Source organism: Pelophylax lessonae, assembly GCF_965119305.1.
Source record: "Pelophylax lessonae genome assembly, chromosome: 4".
Classification (NCBI taxonomy): Eukaryota; Metazoa; Chordata; class Amphibia; order Anura; family Ranidae; genus Pelophylax; species Pelophylax lessonae.
In genome coordinates, this window is record NC_138771.1 from 25561327 (window position 1) to 25584449 (window position 23123).

At 43.6% G+C, this 23123-nt stretch overlaps 1 protein-coding gene across 2 annotated transcripts in view; it reads right to left on the reverse strand.

The window, feature by feature from the left end:
* Nucleotides 1-23123, reverse strand: part of LRRK1 (leucine rich repeat kinase 1) — a 439003-nt gene that overhangs the window by 57545 nt on the left and 358335 nt on the right. For both annotated transcript variants that reach the window (XM_082253047.1, XM_082253048.1), the window contains 4 exons: nt 21628-21874; nt 9171-9337; nt 5192-5389; nt 734-1014 (listed from right to left, as the gene is read on the reverse strand). In XM_082253047.1, the coding sequence (XP_082109173.1) occupies nt 734-1014; nt 5192-5389; nt 9171-9337; nt 21628-21874 (893 nt within the window). The remainder of the gene's footprint in view (nt 1-733; nt 1015-5191; nt 5390-9170; nt 9338-21627; nt 21875-23123) is intronic.

Consider the following 23123-nt stretch of genomic DNA (forward strand, 5'->3'; position numbering starts at 1 on the left):
CTATCCTCGAGAAAAAAACCCTGTATATATACCGTATATAAATATATACATATCACTAAACTTCAGTCTTAAAGGAGAAATTACAAATTTGTCTGGACACATGTGCGTCTTAAGCCCCGTACACACGTACCGAATGTCGGCCGAACGATCGGCCGTCTTTTGTCCGGTGCTGTCCTGTCGGCTGAAAACTGCAAAAGACTGCACACGAATTTTGTCGGCCAACAACAGCCGACTGCAGAAGTGATGTCATGTGATGGGTAACTTTCCGTGTGTTTTTTCTTTTCTGAGCATGCCCAGTCTTGCTAATCGGCTGTTTGTCGGCCGAATTCTGTACTGACTGGCGAACAAACGGCCGTACTGGTGTTGGCCAACAAAAATTTTAAAGTCTGCACGACAGATTCTGTTCGGCCGAAAATGCGCTGTCGGCTGTCGGAAGCATCATACTAACAAGCCTACAATCGGCCGATCGGTCGTCGGCCGAATATTTACGGCCGACAATCGGTACGTGTGTACGGGACTTTACGCATAACGCATTATAAAACTTAAAATGCTTGCCCAGTCTACATCTCTTCATAGAACATCTAAAAGTCCAGCCAGCCTGTGCTACCAAAAGCAGCAGTATTCAGTTCCCCGGTAGATGGATCTCTGCATGTAACAAATGCCTACATCACAAGCAACAGATGAAATAAAACATAAATGATTACAGTAAAACATAATTAGAAATTGTTCCAACCTTTTCGTCATATACAACTCGAGGTCTTATTTCGGGTGCCTGGTAACCCGGGGTGCCCTCCACACCTAGCGCCCCCTCATGGAAGGACAGTCGGGAAATGCCGTAGTCTGACAGCTTGATGTTGACAGTCTCCCGGACATCCAGAGACCAGACCAGGATATTATCAGACTTCAAGTCACAGAATATGACATTTTTCTTGTGTAGGTATGACAGACCAGATGCAATCTGATAAGACACACGTTGTGTGAGCATGTGACCCAAAGGCATGGACGAGGATGTCCCTGTAATATGAAAAGGAAAAAAAATGATTAACCTCAGATGACCTGAGATGTAATTTGCTGAAGATCCCCATGTACAGTTTTGTGTTCGGTTGTTGGTGCCAACATCTCCTCCACCTAAAAGGTATATGTACTGTAAATATCAGTAAGAGTAGAGACCGTTCTAAGCTATGGCTTCATTCTCTCTGTACCCTTTCCCAGATAGGAACAGTGTGGGTTGATGTACCTGAGCCCCAGAAGAAGCAGGTGCCATACATGTCTGGTGCAATGTGAACGTATGATTATCCAGGGGACAGGTCGGGTTTGTCTTATTGGATGCTGATTGTAAAGCGCTGCATAAATTGACGTCGCTGTGCAAGTGCCTAAAATTAATAAAATAATACATACTGGGGTTACCCTGAGCATTCATATTGATGCCTCTTGGGGGTGAAGGAAATGTTACCACCCAACCGCAATTTAAAATTTTCAGTACAGTCAATTTTTTTGACAGGATGAAAGATGTCTGCTGGTGTCCATGGAATGGATCAGATAATCATCTCAGGTCTATCACAAAGTAGCTGGAAATCAAGGTACAGGCTATGCCAAGCGGTTTCAGTTACTTTGACAGCTGGTGCAGCAAAATAAAAAAGCCACAGCAGCTGTGTATTGTGGATAGAGGAATCTGTTTTTATATGTGCATGGCAGGATTTACTGCTACTCTGTTTCCCCTGCTGGGGTAGTTGCTCCCTACAGTCTGGCAACATGAGCTACCAACCCTGCATTAAGAGTTGGCTCAGTCAATTTACTACCTTTTCGTGGCTGCTTAGGGGCTGTTATACTGCTGCTGTGCCCTTATTCAGCCTCCCAGTATTTTGTCAGGATTATGCCCCCAAGTGAACTGGTGCTTTGTAACTTAGGTCACCCTGGCTTGTATCATTGCTAGCCCTCTATTTACCATGGCTTGTATATTGCCTCATTCTAGTACTTTGTCTACCATGCATGCTTTGTGCAGTTATTTGTCCTAAAAAATCTTTCCTTCTGAAGCAGTCATGATTGGATGACGAAACATGTCAAAGGCGTGGCCTGATGACGTCATTGCGCTGACAGGAACCAGAAGTTGGCCATCTAGGATAGGTATCTGAAGCCAAAGGCTAACCTTAAGGGCAAATGCTTGTTTAAAAAGACAATTGTTTCTATGAGCGCCGGATTAAGTGCACTCATTTTGTAAGTAGGTTTTCCACCCTTTGTTTTAATAAATAGTTCTGGTAATCTTATACATTGTGCAATTTCTGTTCCATTGAGATACTTTTGGGGGAAAGGCGTTCAAATGTGGGGAAAGACACAGATGAAAGTTTAAATGGTTTAAATGGAGACAAAGCCCTTTTAAAGGGCAAGGCACATATTGACCTAATTTTAAATAGGTCAAAATCTGAACCTATTTGGAAGGTGGAAGCAGCACTCTGTAGTGGTGATTAATTTAGAATATTCACTGGTACATTTTTTATGGACTCAAATCAAGGTGGACTATTAATATATACTTTTTTTTCACTATATATTTTTTTCACTATTCATTATCATTTTCATAAAAGTGGATGCTACACTGCATTTTGGACTTGGCCTCACTGCATTTTGGACTTGGCACTTATTGATATGCTATGTATATGGTTTAGTTTTAGTTGATTGCAGTCTGCTTGCTGTGTCCATCTTGCCATTTTTGTTCTCCATTAGCTGCATGCATGCGTTACAATAAACCTTTCTACGCTGATTTCTCTAGGTTTCCTTCACTGTGGCACACCAGTGTAGTACACAAAATCTTTTATTCAATGGGGTTGAATATAGAGGAAGTTGGCTCTTGCTAGAAGCATGGACTTTCCCGGCACAGCAATATGACACTTATGTCGTAAAAAAAATTGATAGATTTTATTTAGAATTGGTTAAAAAGGTTTAGAAAATTATAACAATAAACATACAATCAGAACATTATTAAAATATATATAGATCATACATATAGCATCACAGTCATGAGATGTGGGCAACCCTCAACCACCGCTAAGGTGTATCAATACCATAGAGACCTGTTGCTTATCTCAATATATTTGTTGATAAACATAGGTATAGACATATTTGTCTTTTCAACCGATTATTGGATACATGAATCAAGGATATTTTGTATGTAACTCATGCATTGTCCCCTTGTTCCTTTTTAGATCTCATGTTGATATTATAGTTCATTATATTCTCCTGAAGAAGCGTTATACAAAAAACGCGAAACATGTAGAGAAAAGTTATTCTTCAGCGGTCCCCTCATCACCGGATACATACCGACATCATATTATGACCTCTGTATAAGCAACAGGTCTCTATGGTATTGATACACCTTAGCAGTGGTTGAGGGTTATCCACATCTCATGACTGTGATGCTATATGTATGATCTATATGTTTATTGTTATAATTTTCTAAACCTTTTTAACCAATTCTAAATAAAATATATCAATTTTTTACGACATAAGTGTCATATTGCTGTGCCGGGAAAGTCCATGCTTCTAGCAAGAGCCAGCTTCCTCTATACTCAATTAATAGGACGTGGCACAATCTCTACAATTAGTGTCCGCAATGGCCATCTGGTGGTGACACTGTATTATTATATATTCAATGGGGTTGAAATACTTCTTGGCCTTTTGGCTAAGATTAATTGTAGTATCTGTTTTTATCAGTTTGAAGGGAGCGAGAAAGCCGTTGGAGTATCCGCACCGGTTAGTACTGCTTCTGGATGTAACTGGTAAGGAATGGTGATGGTGGTGGGAGGGCCTTTTCCTACTGGGTTGATTCTGGCCTTGAAAAAAGGTTTGTCCCCAGTTGTAGGCAGGCTCTCCCTAAGCTGTTTAAATTCTGATGCCTCCTGGTAGGGATGGGGCTGCACTGGTCTGGCCGAAGGCCAGGACCCGGAAAAAGCCCATGGTGTACGTGCCCCTGGGGTGGCAGCCCAGGAGTGCCTTAATTTTTACAGGTGGGGGAGCTCATCTTGAGTGTTTTGGCATTTTGGTCACTGCACCTACACACTTTTTTCGCACCTGCCTCTTTTGACTTTTGGCTGGGACCAGAGAAATTTTTTTATTGCTGGCCGAAGGGCCTGTCAAGGTCTTGCACTTTGACACTATGCACTTCTCCACTTCCCTTTCCCCACTTTTTCTTTGTTTGTGTGTTTTTTCTTTGTAGTTTATCAATCTGCACTTTCTCACTTTTTCACATGATTAGTAGGGTGTGGGTCCTCGGGCCTGCCTTGAATGTCTTGGGAGGGGGTGGATATGGCCTTCTAGCATAATTCGCCCTCTCTCATGGGGTCTCCCTTCGGGGGAGCCCCACCTAGTACTTGGGGTGGGCTGTTTCGGCAGTCCTCCCAGAGAACGGGGTTTGCCTGGTTTCGGCCAGGCGAACCAGTGAGTACCTCTAGTCCCTGTCAGGAGTCTTGCGCCCCGGGGGATCAAGATCAAGGTCCGTCCTCATTGGAGGTGGACCATTCCCACACCCTGTGCACTTTTTGTGTCTCAGGTTTGAGTGTGTGCACTTTTTAATGCTAGTCTGAGTGTGTTTCACACCACGGGCTTTAAAAAAAAAAAATGGGGTTGAAATATTAAAACAAGCAAAGTGAGAATCACTGAGTGTAGTAAATAAAGCAAAAATATGTTCACTAAATAGCCAATGATGTCTAAGGGAAATAAAATAAATAGCTTTATTCAAAATGCTTTATAAAATGAACCATTTCTATTATGCCCAACCCCAATATGCCTATTTTTGTAAATTCATACTTGTGCCTTGTATTAATGTGGTTGATTTATTAAATGCAAAAAGATGATGATTTTGCAAGAGAAGTTGCATTTTGCAATGGGATTATCCTCAAAGCTTAGTGAATGAGGTAACGCTCTGCTGACTTCAATCATTCACTTGCAAAGCGAACAGCCGCTTTGCCTTTAGTAAATCAGCCCCAATGTGTCTGGTGGTGGTGATGGGGAGGGGTTCCTACAGTTTTGTAGCAAATTTGCTGATTAATAGACAACCAGAAGTTACAAGAAAGCAAAAGTGATTACAGCCAACAGTGCACACGGTAGTAAAGTAATGGTAACAATAGTTAGGCTTTGCTCAATTAGCATTTTTCTGATGCATTGCTATAAGGATTAAACAGAGATTAAAAGACAATGTCACCTTGGTGTCTCTCTGCTAGCACAGTGTTGAGGCTGCCCAGAGGAGCCAGCTCCAGGGCAAAGCAGAGCGGATGGATGCTGATCCCGATCAGGGAGACGATGCAGGGGTGCTGTAGAGAGTGGAGCATGCTTGCTTCTTGCCGGAAATCGGAAAAGTTTCTCATGGCGTCTATTGCCTGTATGTGCTTGAACATCGTATCTGTGTGCAGACAGGTGAGCAGCATGAGAGACAATAGGGAACTGACAGTTGAAATTTATCTCAGTCTCTCTAATCATGGCAAATATACAGGTGCATCTCATAAAATTAGAATATCATCAAAAATGTAATTTATTTCAGTAATTCAATTCAAAAAGTGAAACTCCTATTTTATATAGATGTGTTACACACAGAATGATCTATTTCAAGCATTTCTTTCTTTTCATTTTTATGATTATGGCTTACAGCTAGTGACAACCCAAAATTCAGTAGCTCAGAAAATTTCAATAATACAGGAGACTTAAAAAAAAAAAAAAAAAAAAAAAGGATTTTTAATAATGTTGGCTTACTGTATGTCCATGTACAGTATAGGATGCACTCAATACTTGGTCGGGGCTCCCTTTGCATGAATTACTGCATCAATGCGGCGTGGCGTGGCGGCGATTAGCACTGCTTAGGTGTTATGGAAGCCCAGATTGCTTTGATAGTGGCCTTCCACACATCTGCATTGTTGGGTCTGGTGTCTCATTTTCCTCTTGACAATAACCCACAAATTCTCTATGGGGTTTAGGTCAGGCGAGTTTGCTGGCCATCAAGCACAGTGATACCATGATCATGTGGCCAGGTATTGGCACTTTTGGCAGTGTGGGCAGGTGCCAAGTCCTGCTAGAAAATGAAATCGGCATTTTGGAAGGAAAAAACCTTTCTGGACATTAAGAACGCAACTCGATCTTGTAGCCGGACCACATGACTTTGTGGACCGCTTGTCTTCCTGTCAGCCGGTTCCTTAAAGGCTGGAGACTCTTCAACCGGAATCACGGTTGCCTTGTTTAATTTGGAAAACAGAGAGTCCACCACCAGGGAAACAGCCCACTTTTTGCTAGCCTGTCACCCAAAAACCACCTCCACCCGGGACACAAAGGACTCCAGGACCGCCGTCAGTGCATCAATGGATGGTTAGGACCGGAGAGGGGAATCCGGTGGGGAAATGTGCTCCAAGGACTCCATGAGTCAATAGGGGGACCCCACAAAAAAAGGTTTAAAAACACTGCTAAGGGACACCCTCACCACTACGGCAGCACCACCTGGTCGCCAGTAACAGAGCACCAAACGATCCTCAGCAGAGAGGGAGAGGACACCATCAGACTCACCACCCAGCAGAAATAGGCACCTGCAGCCACCAGGATAATCTGCACTCCACGTGCGGTGATCAGGAAGTGAAAAGATCCAGGAGTCAGCACCAGCAGATAAGGAGGGGCTCCCACTGCCGAACTCGCCGCCCAGAGGGCTCCACGGTCATGGCTGCAGCTATTTTCAATGGCAAATCACCGCAAAATGGTCACCGTGCCTAGAGTACACAGGCTACATGAAAGTGGCAGCACCACGAGGCTCCCAGGGACACAGGAGGGATCCCTAGGCCTCAGAAAATGGCACAGGCAGTAAGAGAGGCCCTGGCAGGAGCCTCCACTAGTAAAGCCCCCCCAAAGCCGATCCCCCGTTAGCCGGCGGCGCATCCCCCACCCGCCCCCATCACCAGCACAGCACCCTTACCCCACCCCAGGAGGTGGACCAAACTACCCCACAGCCCTAGCATAGTGGAGGGGGGCAGATGGGGGGGGCGAGATGGCCCACAGGGACCACCAGACCGATGAGGGGGGTGCCTAACGGGAAGGAGGGGAACCTGGGGGTCTGACCATCCCATGGCTTGGCCCATGTCCACCCCAAAACCTTTGAGGGGGAGAGGGAGGACAGTTACCATACCAGACAGGCACCACTCCAGACAGAACCTCCTCTCCATCGAAATGGGGGGCTGTCGGCCAGGAGGAACACTGCAACTCGGGCCGTGACCCGGTCATATGCGACCTCGCAAGGTGTTTAACTCGAAGGCCAGCCCCTGTCTGGTGGGGCTATGTCGTGGCTGACTTATCGCGTAGCTGAGGTCTGCGTGTGCTTGCTGGCCATACTGGGATGACCACTGGATCTAGATTACCCAGCCCGTCGCCTAGTCCAGCAGTTGATTGTAGATCTCACAGGAAAAAAACAGGAGGAAAAAAAAAAACATCTATCTAACATCAACCTATAGCAGAGAGAGGCAGTATACCCCCTAGGACTGCCCATAGGCATAGCCAGACACTTTCTGCCTAGTGTCATACTCCTATAGGGGGCAGTATAACCCAATGGTTAAGAAGATCAGGAGCTGTGTCCAAACGAAAGAGAAAAAAAAAAACACAGGGGCAGGCTTATCCAGTGGCTGACCACTTGATAGCTAAATATAGGCAGATGGTTGCTAAAAAACGGTCCTCCAACTTCCCGATTGTTAGTACAAGACCAGGAGCTCTCTGTGACAACTCATTCTCTGTGCTGGGGGTGCATTGTGCACTGCGCTCTCAGCACAAATACAGTAGTGCATATATGCGGCACCACATTTAAAGACCCCCTTCGGTAAGGTCGTATATATGTGTAAGCTTGGCAGGAAGAGGTTAAAGACCATCTGCAGCATAATAATCAAAGGAATCGGGTGGAAAATTGTTGGTCTTCTGCCAGCCGTCAGAATACAACAACCTTCTTACATGTTGTTTAGCATGGATGGAGGAATCGCTTAGATTATTTATATATGTGCATTGCTAGCCTTATTTGCATTATTAGAGCTTTCTCATGTTCCAGAGTAATATTTTATATTGGTTATATATTGATACCTACACAGATTTGCTGTTTGAATCCAGAAGAAAGATTTTGTTTAGACCCTCTTTAATGTGGATCTGAAAATACAAGCCAAGCTGCCATAACCCCCTCTTGCCCACTCTGGCATCCCTTTAAACAGGTCTGAAAGCCCGGGCAGAGAAAGTGATCGGCGATCATGTGACCACAGTCACAGTGTTCAAACGATCGGAAGCCGGTCCCCCTGGCTAACAATCTTTAGTCCATAACAAGAATCTTCGACGGCTCGATCTTTGTGCTGAGAACATGCAGTGAGCGCACTTTCAGCACATAAGCATCGGCTGCCCAACGATGCATACAGTTATTGGGTGCTCTAAAAAAAATGGTTAACTTATTTTTATATGATATCATTTTTTTTAAACACCCTAATTTAAAAATATATATATATTATTGCTATCACAAGAGGGCTAACAAGAACTCTATGTGACAGCATGGGCAGGTGATGGTGCTCTTTATGAAGACATCAGGGGTCTATTAGACCCTCAATGTCTTCCCTGCCCTCCAATGCAGCTATTCAAGCACAGATTGTGCTTGAACAGCTGCATCTATTCAAGGACAGCTGTGACCCCAGAAGTAATGTAATACACGTTTGCTTCTGGGGTTATTCGTTTAGGGGGGATTGGGGAACAGTTGTTCACCAAGTTCCTTCTGCTCTCACAGTATGAGTAGTTTCCCAGGAAGAAGGAAGAGCCCAGGAACTATTGCAGGTGCGGCTGGCTGGGGAAGGGGGGTGGCGGGTCGCATTTTAAAGAGCCCCATGAAAGTAATTATGCAGCTCTATCAAAAAGCCGTTCGCCGGTTGTACCAAGCTGACAGCTGCAGCAGCAGCAATGGTGAGCTGATTTACCTACTTGTCTACCATGCGGTTTATAAATGTACTTTGGTAGACAAGTGGTTAAGTATGGTAAAATATCTGTATCTCCTAGGCATTGCTAAAAAAATCAATACTAGAAATTGCAAAAAGCCATAGAAAATGCATACCTTATAAATATTCCTTGTTGAATATTAAACACACAGTCTAACCAGCTCACATGTTTTCAAAAAGACCAATAATTACGCAGAATACCTTTGGTAATCTCTGCAGAGGTGCGATATTTCTTAATCTGAAACATCTTCAGGGCTACGGGCTTCTGCTTGTAGGCAGCCCGGTAAATGATCGTTCCACTGCCCCCTTGACCTAAAATGTTAGTGTTTTCTTCAGAATATTCCAAGTTGTGAATGTCAAGAAATAACCTAAAAAACAAGATTACAAAAAACAACATTATTATTCTTATTATATAGGTTTTTTATAGCGCCGACAGTTTACGCAGTGCTTTACAACTTGAAGGTAGACAGTACAACTACAATACAGTTTAATACAGTAGGAATCAGAGGGCCCTGCTCATTAGAGCTTACAATCTAAGATGGAGGGTCAAGAGATACAAGAGGTAATTAACTGTGGGGGATGTGCTGATGGAAAAAAAATGTAAAGTTATGTAAAGTTGTTAGGTGGATGCCAGGTAGGCTTCTCTGAAGATAAAAGTTTTTAGGGATCGTCTGAAAGTAGACAAAGTAGGAGATAGTCAGACAGATTGGGGTAGAGCATTCCAGAGGATGGGAGTGGCTCGGGAGAAGTCCTGGAAGCGAGCATGGGAGGAGGTGACAAGTGAACTAGAAAAAAGGAGGTCCTGGGAGGAACAAAAAAAAAAAAGATTAGGTTGTTAATTTGAGACCAGGGTAGTGATGTAGCTGGGTGCCAAGTTATGGATGGCTTTGTAAGTTATGGTTAGTATCTTGAATTTAATTTGTTGGTTGAGTGGCAGCCAATGGAGGGATTAGCAAAGAGGGGTGGCAGATGCCGAGCGGTTTGTAAGGTGGATGAGCCTGGCAGCAGCATTCATGATGGACTGAAGGGGGGATAGCCTATATAAAGGTAAGCCAATGAGGAGCAAGTTGCAGTAGTCGAGACGAGAGATGACCAGGGAGTGGGTTAGAAGCTTTGCGGTGTCGTTGGTATAGAAGGGGCATATCTTGGAGATGTTGCGGAGGCTGAAGCAGCCATTTTTGGACAGTGACTCGATCTGGGGCCGAAAGGTGATGGCAATATGAAACTATTCATGAATAACGTTACCTAGGAAGAATTTTGATTTGCATCTTAGCCACTTGAGTCGCCAGGCCTTTCCCTCCCTAACCCCAATTGAGTCCCACAAGTTTTTGTATTGTTTTGGCGATGTCTCAGTTCTACAAATTAGATCTTTTAGACCAGGGGTCTTCAAAATATGGCCCTCTAGTTGTTTAGAAACTACAATTCCCATCATGCCTAATCATGGCTGTGAATGTCAGAGTTTTACAATGTCTCATGGGATGTGTAGTTCCGCAACAGCTGGAGGGCCGTAGTTTGAGGATCCCTGTTTTAGACTTTGGAGTCCACCCTAATGCACTATGCATTTTTTTTTAGGACAGATAGGGCTTTAATTTGATAGCAAATTTAGCTAGATATATTTTTATTTCTTTGGTTCTTTTGGGTTTGTTTGGTTTTTATTGGGAACAAATAGTAAAAAATTTGAAACATTTTACGCAAATGTTTTGCAATGTAGCAGACTGGTAAAGTTCAAAATGAACTCATGTGTTTCATATAAGGAGAACTTGATTCCCTTTTTGACACTACATTGTGACATGCAACTATGGAATAGATCGCTATAGCAGAGATCTATTGCTGTTGGGAGCCTCTATACTCAGAGAAAGTCCTGTACTGTCACTCATGATGTCACTACACTTAAAGAGAAAGTAAAGTCAGTGTTTTTTTTTTGTTACCTGAAAAGTAAAAGGCATAATGTGCTAGTATCGCATATTAGCACATTGTGACACTTGCCTCCAAACGAAGCCCTCGTCGTCCCCGCTGGAGGCCGCATCCATCTTCACCCTTCCAGGTCTGCGGACTCCAGCTGTGCTACAGGCCGGAGCCACGTGACGTCACTCCTGCGCATGCGCACGGGAGCCGCCGGTCACGGTACAGGGCTCTGAAGAAATGGCAGGGGCGGCCGTTCCTTCAGAGCGCATGCGTCGATGACGCCATTGGTGCACTATACAGTAAATATCTCCTAAACGGTGCAGTTTAGGAGATATTTACAGTACCCATAGGTAAGTCTTATTATAGGCTTACCTATAGGTACAAGTCAGAGATGGGGGTTTACAATCACTTTAAAGTGGTTGTAAGCCTCAGACATGACATAGGAACAAAGCATATCCCTCTATAGTGTGTACTTGTCTCAATGTCATTTTCTGTCTGCTGATTTGTTCCTCTGCTATTAGCATGAGCCTCTGCTCTCTGCTCCTGCTACTTTCAAAATTTCAAAAAACTTTATTGGAAACACGGAGTATAAAATACCCCCTGTATGAGGGGAGTTCAAAGATGATTCGACATACACAGATGGATACAATTGTGGTGTCAATACAAAGATGATTCGACATACACAGATGGATACAATTGTGGTGTCAATACATGTATTGACACCACAATTGTATCCATCTGTGTATGTCGAATCATCTTTGAACTCCCCTCATACAGGGGGTATTTTATACTCCGTGTTTCCAATAAAGTTTTTTGAAATTTTGAAAATAGCAGGTGTGAGCATCCCTTATTGCAGCCATTCTTAGGAGGTTATCCTTTATTCCTTCCTTACATATTTTTCCATTACACTGCTAGGGTTACGGTGGCTCCCTGCCTAAATATAAGACCATTAGGAATTCCTATTGGGTCTTTTGGATGGTAGGTGTCCAGTTGCATACACCTTCTGGACACACATGTCTCTAATATAGGTGCCCTAGAAATTGTCTGCTCTCTGCTCCCCTTTTTTCTGAACTCTCAGACAAGATTAAAATATTCAGCACTTTTACCAGATAAACAGATACAACTTATGTAGGAGGATTTGAAAAAAAGAAGAAGAAGAAAAATCAGACTATAGAGGTCAAACATGGAGTGTAGAAAACATATAAAACCTAAAATGTTTTTTGTTCAACATTTTTTTTTAAAAAGAACATACAATATGTATGTATATTTGTTATTAACCACTTTACAACCGGAGGATTTTGCTGTCTTACGTCCAGACCACTTTTTGTGCTTCGGCACTGTGCGACTTTAACTGACAATTGTGCGGTCATGCAATGTGGTACCCAAACAAAATTTACGTCCTTTTTTTCCCACAAACAGAGCTTTCTTTTGGTGGTATTTGATCACCTCTGCGCTTTTTATTTTTTGCGATATTAATAAAAAAAGAGCGAAAATTTTGCAAAAAAATGAAATTTTCAACTTTGTCTTTTAAAAAATATCCAATATACTCAATTTATGTCATATTTTTTGGCCAAAATATATTTAGCTACATGTCTTTGACAAAAAAAAATTCAATGAGCGTATTTTTATTGGTTTGCGCAAAAGTTATAGCGTCTACAAACTATGGTGTAAATACTGAAATTTTACGCAGCTTTAATTTCTGACTGCCTATCTCAATTCATGAAGTGCTAAAATGGCAGGGCAGTACAAGACCCCCCCAAATTACCACTTTTTGGAAAGTAGACATCCTAAGGAATGTTCTGAGATGCATGTTGAGCTCATTGAATATTTAATTTTTTTGTCACAGGTGTTTGAAAAATGAATAAAAAAAAAAAAAATTTTTTTTTTAACACAAAGTTGTCACTAAAAGATAAATTTCTCACACATGCCATGGGTATATGTGTAATTACACCCCAAAATATATTCTGCTGCTTCTCCTGAGTACAGGGATACCACATATGTGAGACTTTTTGGGAGCCTAGCTGTGTACGGGACCCCGAAAATCAATCTCCATCTTTAGGTTTTCTAATGGCGTAAATTGCTGATTTTACTCCTCACTACCCATCACAGTTTCGGAGGCCCTGAAATTTCAAGATAGCACAAAACCCCCCAAATGACCCCATTTTGCAAAGTAGACACCCCAAGCTATTTGCTGAGAGGCATGGTGAGTCCATGGAATATTTTATATTTTGCCACAAGTTTTGGGAAAATTACAATTTTTTTTTTTTTTTTTTTTTAACACAAAGTTGTCACTAAAAGATAAATTTCTCACACATGACATGGGTATATGTGGAATGACACCCCAAAATACATTCTGCCGCTTCTCCTCAGTATGGGGATACCCCATGTGTGAGACTTTTTGGGAGCCTAGCTGTGTACGGGACCCCGAAAATGAATCTCCATCTTTAGGTTTTCTAATGGCGTAAATTGTTGATTTCACTCCTGACTACCCATCACAGTTTCGGAGGCCCTGAAATTTCAACATAGCACAAAACCCCCCCAAATGACCCCATTTTGCAAAGTAGACACCCCAAGCTATTTGCTGAGAGGCATGGTGAGTCCATGGAATATTTTATATTTTGCCACAAGTTCCGGGAAATATATTATTATTATTTTTTTTTTTGTTTTTTTACACAAAGTTGTCACTAAATGATATATTGCTCACACATGCCATGGGTATATGTGAAATGACACCCCAAAATACATTCTGCTGCTTCTCCTGAGTACAGGGATACCACATGTGTGAGACTTTTTTGCAGTCTAGCCGAGTACAGGTCCTCGAAAGCCAACCCCCACTTTCAGGCTTTCCAAGGGCGTAAATTGTTGATTTCACTCCTGACTACCTATCACAGTTTCGGAGGCCATGAAATGCCAAGACAGCACAACCCCCCTCCAAATGACCCCTTTTCGGAAAGTAGACACCCTAAGCTATTTGCAGAGAGGCATGTTGGGTGTTTTGCAGATCTCACTTTTTGTCACAAAGTTTTGGAATTTGAAAAAAGAGGAAAAAAAATGCATTTTCCTGTTTTTTCTTCATTTTCCAAAAAAAATGAGAGATGCAAAATACTCACCATGCCTCTCAGCAAATAGATTAGAGTGTCTACTTTGCAAAATGAGGTCATTTTGGGGGGTTTTGTGCCATCTTGGCGTTTCATGGCCTTCAAAAGTGTGATAGGTAGTAAGGAGTGAGATCAACAATTTACGCCCTTAGAAAGCCTGAAGGTGGGGAGTGGTTTTCCGGGTCCTGTACGCGGCTAGACTGCAAAAAAGTCTCACACATGGGGTATCCTTGTACTCAGGAGAAGCAGCAGAATGTATTTTGGGGTGTCATTTCACATATACCCATGGCTTGTGTGAGCATTATATCATTTACTGACAACTTTGTGTAAAAAAAAAAAAAAAAAAAAAAATAATAATTTTCCTGAAACTTGTGGCAAAATATAACATATTCCATGGACTCATCATGCCTCTCATCTAATAGCTTGGAGTGTCTACTTTGCAAAATGGGGTCATTTGGGGGGGTTTTGTGCCATTTTGGCATTTCATGGCCTTCAAAAGTGTGATAGGTAGTAAGGAGTGAGATCAACAATTTACGCCCTTAGAAAGCCAGAAGGTGCGGATTGGTTTTCCGGGTCCTGTATGCGGCTAGACTGACAAAAAGTCTCACACATGGGGTATCCCTGTACTCCGGAGAAGCAGCAGAATGTATTTTGGGGTGTCATTTCACATATACCCATGGCATGCGTGAGCAATATATTATTTAGTGACAACTTTGTGTAAAAAAACAAAAAAAAAAAAACAAATTGTCATTTTCCTGAAACTTAGGGCAAAATATAAAATACTCCATGGACTCAATATGCCTCTCAGCAAATAGCTTTGGGTGTCTACTTTCCAAAAAGGGGTAATTTGGGGGGTGTTTGAACAGTCCTGGCATTTTATGCTCAATTTTAGCAACACATCACCCACTCTTCTAACCACTTGAAAACCAAGCCTTTTCTGTGAGTTTTTGTTTACATGAAAAAATATTTTTTTTTCACAAGAAAATTACTTTGAACCCCCAAACATTATATATTTTTTTAAAGCAGAGGCCCTACAGAACAAAATGGTGGATGTTGCAATTTTTTTTGTTACACGGTATTTGCGCACACATTTTCCAAACGCAATTTTTGCGTAAAAAAACACTTTTTTTATTTTTAATGCAGAAATACACTATATAATTCCAAATTGTTTGGTAAAATTTAAAAGATGATCTTATGCCGAGTTCATAGACACCTAACATGACATGCTTTAAAAATTGCGCACGCCCGTGCCGCGGCAACAAACTACGTACGGTTTTAAAAGCCTTTAAAAGTCTTTACAGGTTACCACTTTGGACTTACAGAGGAGGTCTACCACAACAATTACTGCCCTCGACCTGGCGTTCACGGCGATACCTCACATGCATGCTGAAATTGCGGTTTACATATGACACTAGACCAACGCTTGTGCGCGCATTTGCGCGCAAGCACGGGGGGACAGGGGGGCTTGATTTTTTTTTTGTTTTTTTTTTTTTTTAATTTGCTTTCTTATGTTATTTTGACACCTTTTCTTTCATTTTTTTTTCTTTAATCATTTTTATTGTTATCACGGTGAATTTAAATTTCCTCTATGATAGCAATCTGTAGTGACAGGTACTCTTTTTAAAAAAAATTGGGGTCTTTTATACTCTAGATCTTTCCTCTGACCTTAACGCATCTGACCATACCAAAATTGGTGTGATAAAATACTTTCCCAATTTCCCAATGGCGCTGTTTATTTCTGGCGAAACAGAAGTTATGAAATGCTCGTAGCCTCCGGCATCTTAGGCCATAGAGATGATTGGAGCCATTCTCATCTCCAATCAGCTCTATGGTTAGATAATTGAACCACCGGCTGCACTCTCGGGTTAACCGGTGGGACAGGAGAGCCCGAGAAAAACCGTGGAAGGCAGCGGAAGGCGGCAGGAGGGGGGGGGGGAGTCCCCTCCCACTGCATGTAAAAGCAGTCTAGCGGCCAATTATCCGCTAGGATTGCTTTTACATGTAAGCCGACCGCTTGCTGTAAAAAACGATACCAAGATGATGCCTAAATCTGCAGGCATCATCCTGGTATAACCACTCAAAGTCCAGCAACGTACCAGTACATTGCTGGTCTTTGTTTGGCATATAGGTTTTTTTTTTTCATGCAGCCTGTGGGCTGAACGAAAAAAAAGAGAACCTATCAGAAATCAGCACAGGAATAATGCGTAGTATTACTCATCATTAACCGCCCAAACAACCACCCACTGAATTTAATGATGGGTATACACGACACTATCCACGTATACCAAAATAGGATTTTAACTGCAGTGCTGAAATCAGAAAATCACCACAGCTGCTATCAGCAAAGGTATCCATATATGCTGAGCGCAAACGCTGTTTGTGTCAGAATATATAAAATCAATGCATGGTAGCCGACGAGTACCTGCAAGAGAAACAGGTCACAAAAGAATGAAAAAACAAACAAAGTACATTAAAAAAAAGTACATTAGGAAGAGTAGGACATATAAAATGACTGACACAACAAAAGTTTTTGGATTCTCATCATTAACCGCCCAAACAACCACCCACTGAATTTAATGATGGGTATACACGGCGCTATCCACGTATACCAAAATAGGATTTTAACTGCAGTGCTGAAATCAGAAAATCACCACAGCTGCTATCAGCAAAGGTATCCATGTATGCTGAGCGCAAACACTGTTTGTGTCAGAATATATGAAATCAATGCGTGGTAGCCGACGAGTACCTGCAAGAGAAACAGGTCACAAAAGAATGAAAAACAAACAAAGTACATTAAAAGTACATAGGAAGTGTAGAAGAACATAAAAAATGACTGAGACGACAACTATTTTTGGCTTTTATGTATTTTTTTTTTTTTCTTCAAACGTCGAGTTCCAGGTTCCAGGTTCGGGTCTCTCAAAATGACGATAGCCATCGAACATCTTTTGAGACCCTGTGTAAATGTGCCCTAAACTGTGCCATGCTGTACCCTATGCTAATAATCCACTAGTGTGTGGTAGCGACGGAAACAGTCACCGTGGCAAAGACCAGGTCGGTCAGGACAGTCGGGACAATAATTCCGGGTGTCACGCCTAAATCCGCGCTTGCTGCAGACACGGCATCTTTTTTGGGGGTATCGTTTGGTATCGGTACTCGGGAGGTATTGCGGAAAATGCCTCTCATGCAGCCGCCTCACTGCATCTGGTTGGGGAAGTTGGGCAGGAGCACCAGCTGAATACAGAAGGGCTCTGATTATCTCTTCTTGGAATTGAAAGAAGGATAATGTTCCAGCAGACGCTTTGTATAAGACAAAAGCGTTGTAAACAGCCAATTGAAATAGGTATACAGACACTTTTTTGTACCAGCGTCTGGCCTTACGGGCAATTAAGTACGGTCCCATCATCTGGTCGTTGAAGTCCACCCCTCCCATTTTACGGTTATAGTCGTGGACACAGAGGGGTTTCTCAACAACAACACCGGTGACCGTAGTAATTTGGACTGCCGTGTCTGGGTGAATGGAGGACAGCACGTAAACGTTTCGTTTGTCCCTCCACTTCACTGCAAGCAATTCCTCGCACCTCAAGCAGGCTCTCTCCCCCGAGCTCAGTGGGGCATTCACTAGCCGTTGGGGGAAGCCCCGGCGATTAGATCGCACGGTGCCACAAGCGCCAATTTGCAATTGATAGAGGTGTCTAAAAAGTGGCACGCTTGAATAGAAATTGTCCACGTACAAGTGGTACCCCTTTCCGAATAAGGGTGACACCAAGTCCCAAACTATCTTGCCGCTGCTCCCTATGTAGCCTGGGCAGTCGGGGGGCTCCACAGTGCTATCTTTTCCCTCATAGACACGGAAATTAACTGTATAGCCTGTGGCCCTGTCACAAAGCTTATACAACTTGACCCCGTATCTGGCACGCTTGCTGGGGAGGTACTGTTTGATAGCAAGGCGACCAGTAAACTTAATCAGGGACTCGTCAACGCAGACATCTTGTTGGGGGGTAAACAAGGCTGCGAACCGCTGATTGAAGTGGTCTATGAGGGGCCGAATTTTGTGGAGCCGATCATATTCAGGGTCTCCCCGAGGACGACAGAGTTCATTGTCGTTGAAATGCATGAACCAAAATATTTGTTGGTATCGAGCCCTGGACATAGCAGCAGAGAACACGTACATTTGATGAATTGGGTCAGTGGACCAATATAACCGCAATTCATTCTTTCTTGTAATGCCCGTGTTGAAGGAAAGGCCCAGAAAGGTTTTAAACTCCTGAATCGTAATAGGATTCCAGGCGAATGGTCTGGCAAGGGGTGAATTTGGGTTGGCGGCGATGAATTGTTGAGCGTACAAATTTGATTGGTCCACAATAGATCTGAAAAGATCTTCAGTGAAAAACAGCTCAAAAAAGTTTATGGGATTAAAACCAGCTGTTTCCACTTGGATTCCGGGTTGGGCGGTGAATGGGGGAAGTACTGGCGCTGTGGAATCTGTGGGCTGCCAATTAGGATATGCCAGCGCTTCAGGGAGGACACTATGGGCTCTACGGGCCTGTCTTCGGATACGCGGTGGCTGCGGGCCACTACTCGTGCTAGCCACTGCACCAGCTTCAACTGCACTCAGGTGACTCGCCACGTCACCAGGTGATACTGCAGTGCTGGTTGAAGGTCCAGGGTGTACTAGGCCGCTCGTGCTTGCCAGTTCACGAGAAGTGTGAGCGGCACTAGTACTGGCACTCTGCTGCATACCAGAAACCTCCAGTTCTTGCAAGTCAACAACTCCAGAATGGGGTCGGGTACGCCTGACCCTAGCAGGGACCCCTCTGTCGGAGCTATCTGTCAGGGAGCCGCTGCCGTCATCTGGTTCGTATATTGACCCTGATTCTGACAGTGAGGCTTCCCCATCGCTCTCACTTGACATGGCCATTATACTGTATATAGCATCATCACTGAACGAACGTTTTGTCATTTTGGTAGCTAAATTTACTCGTACAGTGATGCGACTACTAGGTAATAAAAGCACCTGGTTGTCGAGGACTATTTGGTCGCTACAAAGAAAAACTGCTAGTGCTAACAGAGATCAGGCCTGACTCTGCTAACGCAGCGGTTTTGTGTGATTTGTGTTTTTTGGAAGTGTCAGTAATCTATTGATTACTACACTTGCCTGGGTAAGGTGGGCTGGGCAGGGGGGCTAAACGCAGGTGCTAGCAGGAATCAGTGCTGATTGTGCAAACACTGCGTTTGGGGAACACTAAATTATGAGGACGCTAGTATAGTTCTGATCAGATCAGATATTGATCTGTTCAAACACTATACTAGTAACGGTGGTGTGTGTGTGTTAGTGTACTTGACTCTAACTGACGCTAAGTAACGGTGGTGTAGTGGGACCCTGACGCTAACTAGCTAGCCTAAGTTGTGTCACCCGTGACGCTAATACAGTGATCGGTAATCACTGTATATAGTGAACACTGTGACAGGGAAGTGAAGGGGTTAAACTGGGGGAGATCAAGGGGTTAAACCTTTATAGAGGATAGATGGCGGGTGGCCTAAACCTATTCGGGCCTAGCGCAAGCGCAAATTAGGGTCACCAGTGACACTAAATACAGTGATCAGTAGTTATCTGATATACTGTATATATTAGTGCACTGATTTATATGGAGTGAAGGGGTTAACTGGGGAAGATCAAGAGGTTAAAAGTTTATTAGGGAATAGGTGGCGGGTGCCCTAACCCTATATGGGCTTAGCGCAAGCGCAAATTAGGGTCACTAGTGACACTAAATACAGTGATCAGTATTTACCTATATACTGTATTTAGTGCACAGAGTAATAGGTAGTGAAGGGGTTAACTGGGGCTGATCAAGGGGTAAAAACTTTATTAGGGGATAGGTGGCGGGTACCCTAACCCTATTTGGGCCTAACGCAGGCGCAAACTACGCTCACAAGTGACACTTATACAGTGATCAGTAAAATATCTGTATACCACTGTATATAGTGTTCACTGTGAGGGGTTTTGGGGGTGATCAGGGGGTGATCAGAGGTGATGAAGGGGTTAAATGTACCTATGTGAGGTGTGTCAGTGTAGTGTTGGTGGAACTCACGTTTTTGGTGTGTCTCTGTCTCTCTCCTGGAACCGAAAGGACTCCAGGAAGGACAGTGACATCACTTCTCCTGTCTGTGTTTACATTACACAGACAGGGGACAGATTGCCATTGGTGGGGACCGATCTACAGACACTGACCAAAAATCATTGGTCAGTATCTGATGACTGATCGGTTCCCTACCGAATGACATCGGGATCGGGACCCGCGGCGCGCGGTAGCGCGCTCTGGAGCCGTGATCGCGCATCACGTTAATACTACGTGGCTGAGCGGTATCGTGCCGCTCTGCCGCAGTAGTATTACCGTGAGCGGTATTAAAGTGGTTAAAAACCAATATTCTAGTTGTGCTTATGGATAAAGTAGACCCTGTATGTTCATACAGCCATAGTTGTTAACATGCTTTACAGATTGCAATGTAGTTTAGAAGTCCTCATGTGTTGGCGTGTTTTGCATCATAAGGACACACAAGAACATTACAGCAGTGACCTCAGTACCAAAGCACCAACATGCAGAAAACCCTCTGGGCGGGCATTGGAGTACTAAGATGGGACCATTGGGACAAACAAGCGCATAAGGTAAGTCAATAGCTTATCTATTTAAAACCCCCACTGGTAAATAGACATGTGCGTCACAGTAAAAGAAGGCCATGATCAAAAGTTAGGATCTCAATTCCAGAGATTAATTCCTTTAATGTAATGGTACCAGGCTCAGATCCAGCCAAGTGGAGTTGAAGAGTTTGAGAATCAGAGATTATAAAGTATAGAGTCCTTGCGACCCAGGGCTGAATATGGCTATCCTTACAAATGCATAGATAAACCATAGGGACGCCAGGCTTATATATCTAGAAGGCATATAGTGCCGGGAAAGCTCAGGTGTCCCGTGTCTGCGCATGGGACACCCCGCCGCTTAAACTGAGAACTGAGCGATCAAAGACCGCTGATCAGTGCACCTACCCGCACACCCGTGCACTCACTGGGTCACTGGGCTGGGGAGGGGGTGGAAGCGACTGGCTCAGGCTCTAAGCGGCTTGTTGACAGACTGAGCTCTGGTGCCTGTCCAGGCATCTGGGTGGATCCCGACCATATGGTCACGATCTTTCCCCAGCCTGGACCGGCTCTGTGACGTCAGTCAACAGTGAGGTTTAGACTGCTGTCTGCTGAAAATGGGTCACAGGATTGCAGAACGAACTGCACTATATGAAAAGTACAGCCAAATAAGCTTTAATGCCTATTCCATAATAGAGATGAGCTCGGGAGTGTTTGAGTTTGTACATGCCCGATCCCGCCAGGAAGCCAACACTGCACTCCGCTAATCACAGGCAGTGAGACATTTCCCGATCTGTGCAGCTGCGGATTGGGAAATGTCTCACTGCCTGTGATTAGCGGAGTGCAGTGTCAGCTTCCTGGCGGGATCGGGCACGTACGAACTCGAACACGCCAGAGCTCATCCCTGATCCATAATATGGCTTACATAGACCCCTCAATACAATACTGACAAATGTTGCATGATGTCGGTAGGTTAAAAGTAGGTAGTAGTTGCTGTTTTACAAGGACATTGTGACTGTACCTGGAAGGGAAATCTGTCATAAAAATCTCAGGGACCAGCTCCTGCAGGGACACGGGTTCTTCAGGATGATTCGGACACTCCAAGTAGTCTTTATCCACAGCAGTCAGGACACAATCTTCCATGTTAAAATAGTGAGGTTCCTTCTCCTCTAGCGCCCCCTCCTGGTCTTGTGGCAGAGCTGCACAGGAGTTGCAAGGAACATACTGCTCCATCAAGAGTGTGCCGTCGCTCTCTGTGGCCGTCAAAGCTGGACAAGGCATAAGAAAATTAGTAGGAATTTTGTGGAAAGCGGAGTTTTTCCCACAACCACTATTTAGATTCTGGAATCAATTTTCACATATAGTTTCCTTTTCATATATCAACCCGGGTAAACAAAGAATTATTTATCTTTCCTGACCGTGATAGACATTTCAATTAATATGATAATAAATATGAAGATTAGAGAAAAATATAAAGATGTGGAACTTCTTGGCTTTGGGTAACAATTATAATGGAAAGTTTGCTGTAATATACAGTCCCTGTGGTTTGAAGCTGAAATATGAATGTACACCGATCAGCCATAACTGTATGACCACTGACAGGTTAAGTGAATAACATTATCTCGTTACAATGGCATCTGAAAGTCCTTGGGATATATTAGGCAGCAGGTAAACATGTTGTCCCTGAAGTTGATGTGTTGAAAGCACAAAAATGGGCATCGAAGTTTTTTGTGTATGGGGCTGTGTAGCCGCAAACCAGTCAGGGTGTCCATGCTGACCCGTGTCCACAGCCAAAAGCACCTAAAATGGGCATGTGAGCATCAGAACTCCATGGAGCAATGGAAGAAGGTGGCCTGGTCTGACGAATCACATTTTCTTTTATATCATCTGGATGGCTGGGTGTGTGCGCATTAATTACCTGGGGAAGAGAAGGGAAGAAGGCAGTGTGGTACTTTGGGCAATGTTCTGCTGGGAAATCTTGGGTCGTCATGCCATTCATGTGGATGGTACTTGACAAATACCAACTACCTAAACAAACATTGTTGGTGACCAAGTACACCCCTTCATGGAAACGATATTCCCTGATGACAGGGGCCTCTTTCAGCAGGAGAATGTGCCCTGCCATATTGCAAACATGGTTCAAGAATGGTTTTAGGAACACAACTAGTTCAAGATATTGACTTGGCCTCCAATTTCTCCAGATCTCAATCCAATCGAGCATTGGTGGGATGTGCTGGAAAAATAGGTCCGATACATGGAGGCACCACCTCACAACCTACAGGATTTAAAGGATCTGCTACTGATAGCTCGGTGCTAGATACCACAGCATACCTTCAGCGGTCTAGTGGCAATCATGTCTCAATGGGTCAGGGCTTTTCTTTTTTTGCAATAAAAAGGGGACCGACTCAGTATTCGGTCGGTGGTCGTAAAGTTATGGCTGATCAGTGTAACTGAGGCTTTAAACAGAATAAAAAGGCTATAGCTAAAGCAAATGTACAATGGGTATTCTGCAAAAAA